We start from the raw sequence: 6000 nt of genomic DNA on the forward strand, positions 1-6000 counted from the left end.
AATATTCCAATTCCCTCAGAACTTTACCAGTGGAGCACATTTCTATTTTACTTACTGGGGCAAAAACTATTCTGGGAAAAGATTGATTTAAGTGGAAGTGCTCTCAGATCTTTTTTCTTTACCTATTGCTCAGCAGAATCATTCAATAGAAATTTACCACTGTGAACTTTAGAGATCTTTTGAGATCCATTTTACAGCTGATGAAACAGACCCAGAGTTATTAATATTTATCCAAGATCATACAGGGTTTTAATACAGGTTTTCTAACCTCAGGTTTAGCATTCTTTCCATTGCATTATATTGTTTTCCAATAGTAATAAGCAGGCAGGATGATAGGAGATTTAGGCCTTTTAAGTAGATTCATTCTCAGAAAGTGAGATATGACAGATTGCTGTACAATAGATTTGTCATTTGTGGCTTTTATTAACTGAACATGAGTATTTTTTTTCCTCCCATTATTTGTATTGAAGTGTTTTGGAAAAGAGCAGTTGCCTTATGAAAAGAAGCATTTTTTTCCCCTCCTCCCTTCCTTTTAAATCCTATGGAATATATTCTTCCTTCAATTCTTTGTTCCCTATTCCCCACTTCAAAACGTACACTATCATTAGCAACAAGTTTAGAAAGAAATCATCATCCTGCAGCCAAACTAGTGGAGAGTTTCTGTCAGCTGACTGTAGTGATCATTCTTGAAGCATTTCCTAGGACCGTCTAAAATCTTTGTTGCAAGGGCATACTGTTAGCAATTATGGGGTTATTTTCACACTGCTGTGAAGAACCAAAGCAGTGTTTTAATGAAAGGCCATTATAAATGCATACAATTCATAAATGACCATTATGAAAGCTTGTCCTTCGTAAATTTTATTTTATTTTTTTACCTATTGTGGTAGTAGCATTTTATTAAATATGGTTACTAAATTGCTAAATAGTGGTTACTAAAACCAATCTTTGGTTAATTTGGTGCTGTAATTAAATGTTTTTTAAAAAGTGACTTATAAGTTTGTTTATTTAGTAAACTGTAAGTAAGCTTTATCAGTTACCTATTCTGTCATGATAATTGTTTTTCTTACAAAATCTAATTTGTGACATTTCTGAAATATCACTGAAATGACTCTTTTTATAAATTAGTCAATTTACCAGCATTTATTAAGAGCTTACTCTGGATCAGGTGCTATGTTGAGTGCCAAAGATAAGGAGAAAGGCAGCAAGAGCTTGTTGCCAGGAAACTCAGGGTCTCCTACTTTTAGGCATAGAGTCAGTCACCTCTTGTGTGAAGCCTGCTGCAGTCAGCCAACCCAGTCTCCTCTTTCTCTAGGGAACATTAATGGTTGCTACCTGAACTATTACTTTTTCCTGCTGGCTGCTATCCAAGGAGTGACCCTCCTGCTTTTCCTGATTGTCTCTGTGAAATATGACCGCCAACGATCTCGGGCCAATGGAATGTTCGTCAATGGCAAGTCCTGATGTTCTCTGACCTGTGTAGACAATGAAACAACCATGACCTTGCGGATTTTTATTATACTGCCAAGCTATGGATTGGACAAGAAGCACTATTAAATACACAACAATTTATTCTACCTTTGTCTGTTGTAGTTTCTTTTCTAGTGTACTTGGAAATGATTTCATTCATATCCTTACACCTGGAGCCCTTTGCAGGTTTCTTTGGTAAATTTATACATTATTCAGCAAGTTTAAAAACTTTGAAAAGTCTTACTGTGTCTGACCTGTTCCTTCCTCTTCCATCATTATTAGTCCACCGAAAATATTTAGTTGAAGTTTATATCTTTATATTTAGTTTATATGAATTCCACAAATCCTGCGGATTACTTTTGTATCTTAATCTGAATCTTTTCTTTTTCAGATAGTATAAAATTGTTAATTATTTCAGGATATTTAAGTATCTCAGTATAATTGGCCTAGCAAGATGACTTTTTTTTTTAAAAGCTTTTTATTTTCAAAACATATGCATGGATAATTTTTCAACATTAACCCTTGCAAAACCTGTGTTCTAATTTTCCCTCCCCTTCCCACATCCCCTTCTCTTAGATGGCAAGTAATCCAATATATGTTAAACATGGTAGAAATATATGTTAAATCCAATATATGCATACATATTTTATACATTTATCTTGCTGCACAAGAAAAATCAAATCAAACAGGAAAAAAATGAGAAAAATAAAATGCAAGCAAAAAACAACAAAAAGAGTGAAAATGTTGTGAATCACTTTCAGTTCTTACCTCCTCTCTCTGAGTATAGATGGCTGCCTTCATCACAAGGTCATTGGAATTGACCCTAATCATCTCACTGTTGAAGAAAGCCATGTCCATCAGAATTGATCATCATATACAGATTGTTTCTAACATACAGATTGTCTAGTCATAGAGCAATTTTACATTAACCTGCATTGTTAATTCCAACAGGCCAGACTTGACTTCCCCAGCGCTGAGCAGCAGAACTGATAGAACTGCATGGAGGTAGGGGTATAGACAATCACAGTAGGAAGTGTATCAATGCATGCCTTGGCCTTGGGCATTTGAAACTAAAAAAAATATCCTCCATCCCCACCCAGCCCTAGTTCATCAGTCAAATTTTAATCCTGTGGGAGACCTCATAATTTTTCAACTTTGCAAATCTTGAAGTTAAGCAGATAAAAATTTTGTTTTCCTATCTTCAGTAATCTGTGTCCATATGTGGAACGCTATTTTATCTGATAACTCATTTTCTCTCCATTCCCAGTATCTACCCTCTTCTTATCCCTTTAGTTTTTCCCTCACTTAGTCTATCCCTCAGTCAGCAGAAAAATTTATTTGACAAGTCCTTAGTTTTGTCAATGTTAAAACCTTCCCAAACTTTTCATTGTCTTTTCAGACAAAAGTCACATCTAACTTTTTTTTTTTAATTATGGCTTTTTTTAAAATAGCTTATTTACAAGATATATGCATGGGTAATTTTTACCTTGCAAAACCATCTGTTCCAACTTTTCCCCTCCTTCTCCCCTCTCCCTCCCCTAGATGGCAGGTAGACCAATACATGTTAAATATGTTAAAGTATATATTAAACACAATATATGTATACATATCCATACAGTTGTTTTGCTGCACAAGAAAAATCGGACTTAGAAATAAGGTAAAAATAACCTGAGAAGGAAAACAAAAATGCAAGCAGACAAAAACAGAGTGTAAATGCTATGTTGTGGTCCACACTCATTTCCCAGTGTTCTTTCGCTGGGAGTATCTGGCTCTGCTCATTACTGATCAATTGGAACTGAATTGGATCCTCTCATTATTGAAGAGAGCCACTTCCATCAGAATTGATCCTCATATAGTATTGTTGTTGAAGTGTATAATTCAGATCTAACTTTTAAACATATTTTGCATTGTTGTTAATCTCTTTGTTTTAACTCAATGTTTTCTTTCTCTGACAATTGAAATATTTGATTAAAGAGGAAGAGATAGCAATCAAATGAATTTAGGGCTAATGGTAGTGGTATTAATTGCTTTTTCAAAATGATAAGCAGGTAGTAAATCATGGTAGTTCTCTCCTTTCCCCTTCCTAATAGGGTTGCTAATTAAATTAATAGAAGATTATATGTATACAAAAGACTGCACATGGAAGAAGTCACCTCTGTTGATAGTCACCTTTCCCTTTTTCCTCCTTCCTAAAATGGAATTGGGCTTATTTCTCTACAAATGAGGTTCTTTGTCCTGAGCAACTTAAAATAATTGAGATATATCTACCCCAGGATACAGATCCATGCGTATAATTGATGTTAGTGACATTTTCTCCCCAAATTAATCATAAACAGTTATGTACAGGGTTGCTATTTATGGTCTGTGGGCCTTATTCCTGCAAAGAAGTATTTCTCATATGCATTTCAGTCTTGTTCAGTGCTCAGTTTTTCTGTCTTGAGACCTTAAATTTATCTCCTACTAGACAAAGGAAAAAGCATCTATTAAGCAATTGTGTGCCAGGCATTATATTAAACAATTTACAAACATTGCATTTGATTTTCACAGCAACCCTGTAAGGTAGGTGTTATTAGCCCATTTTACAGATGGAAACACAGGTTAAAAGATATCCTCATTGAGCAAACTCAGGCAAACAAGTTAAATGTTATGCAAGGCCACACAGCTAGTAAATATCAGGCCAGATTTAAACTCAAGTCTTCTTGACTCCAGACCCAGTGCTCTAACTGTTGTACCATCAAACTTCGACTGTTCCCTTATCAATGCCTTCATCCTGCAAGCATCCTTGCCCTCCACTGAATAAGGATCAATAAGGACATTTACTCACTTTTCTTTTCCATCTGGTCAAAATGGAAGTGTACCTGCAAAGGTATAGTATGAACTACTTCTTATTTGTTATTTTACATTACCGTTCCCTTCCTTCCATGTAGGATTTGTTTTTCTTCTTAGATGTTTCATTTATTGATTTATTTTTAAAAATATATTGTGTCCTAATGACTACTCTGTTTCTTCTTGTGTTCCTCTTCTCCCCTCTTTCCCCCCAATAACTCTCCAAATATACTATAATAATCCAGTAAAGAAAATGAAGGAAACTGCTCAGATCATAGGATTTTAAACTGGAAAGGGCCTTGGGAGGTTATCTTTGTCTTAAAATCTTATTTCATAGAAAGGGAAACTGAGCCCCTTCTATGGGAATGGAGAATGACCACATAATACAGGAGAAGCATTATCAGCTCTGATATCAGGAAGTCTGGGTTCAAATGCTGCCTCTGATATGACTTCTTGACTTTGGATAATCAATTAGCCTCCTTGGGCTCCAGTTTCCTCATATATTACATGAAAAGATTCAACCAGTTAAACCATGTCCCTTTTAGCTCAGTGTCTGTGGTACTAAGAGGTTTAATGACTTGTTCAGTCACTTAGGTAGCTGTAAAGCCAGAATTCAAATACAAGTCTTTAACTTAAGATTCAAGGTTTTTACCTTATGATTTTATTTCATTACTTTCTAAATCAAATTATTACCTTTACTATTTGCTCAAATATCTCCTGCATTTACTATCAGGAATGAGGAACTACCAATTCCTTAAAAATGAACTAAAAAATACTGGTCTTAATTTCTTATCTTTATATAGGAATCTCCCCATGTCCAAGGACATGGATAGAGCTGTTTTGGGAACTGAAGGAAAAATGTTGTCCCATGGGAGCTAACCACAGTTCCGAATTGTGATATCTAGAACAAGACTCAAATTCAGTTCAAGCATCATGATCACTACATCTACAAACTATCTACTAAACTTCACAGTCTCTTATGCCTAAAGTTTAATTAGAATTTTCTCACTTGTACAGAGGAAAAAAATTCTTCACCTTATTGATGTCTTTGTAGGTGGTACAATAATAGCAGCAATAATGATAACTGACATGTATCTTTCCCTTTAAGGTTTTCAAAGAACTTCATATCTATTTTCATATAATCCTCATTACAGTCCCACGAAACAAGTACTGCAGTTATTAGAATCCCGTTTTACTTATGTAATTTTTACTTTTGTAAGTTACTGATGGCCACAGAGCTTGTGAAAGTGTGCTGTAAATCCTGATTACACTCAGGTCACAAAATCTTTGCTTTTGTACTTGCTATTGGTTTGATCCTGAGCAAGTTAATTTTTCTCTGGGTTTCAGCTTCCTTGTAGATAGATTGAGGGAGTTAGGCTAGATGGCTGATGAGCTTCCCAGTAGACCCTATTGGATGTTTTAAAATTATATTGATAAGATTTTGGAAAGAAGTTTCTCTAGAGTCCCCTCTGTGGTAGGTGTCCTAGGACCTTGGCATTCAGCATTGTTTCATTCTCTCTGGTGCATTTTTATTCATTTTTGTTATGTACATTCTCCTTCCACCCCCCACTTAGCTAGCATACCTAACATAGTAGGCATAATCTAAGCCAGGAAAGGCACCTGCCCTGCAAATGAGTGGAGAACTGGAGGCCTCCCTGAGAGACCACACGGAAATTTATTGGGAGGAACTGGGAGTTCTTAGCTTTG

General features: G+C 35.4%; 1 protein-coding gene across 1 annotated transcript in view; it reads left to right on the plus strand.

Moving 5' to 3' along the window:
* The window catches only part of SLC15A4 (solute carrier family 15 member 4), a 43194-nt gene extending 41620 nt beyond the window's left edge, over positions 1-1574 (plus strand). The window contains exon 8 of the mRNA XM_031948415.1: positions 1313-1574. Within this exon, the coding sequence (XP_031804275.1) occupies positions 1313-1461 (149 nt within the window). The 3' untranslated portion in view covers positions 1462-1574. The remainder of the gene's footprint in view (positions 1-1312) is intronic.
* The last annotated feature ends 4426 nt before the right edge of the window (positions 1575-6000 follow it).

Source organism: Sarcophilus harrisii, chromosome 1 (assembly GCF_902635505.1).
Source record: "Sarcophilus harrisii chromosome 1, mSarHar1.11, whole genome shotgun sequence".
Classification (NCBI taxonomy): domain Eukaryota; kingdom Metazoa; phylum Chordata; class Mammalia; order Dasyuromorphia; family Dasyuridae; genus Sarcophilus; species Sarcophilus harrisii.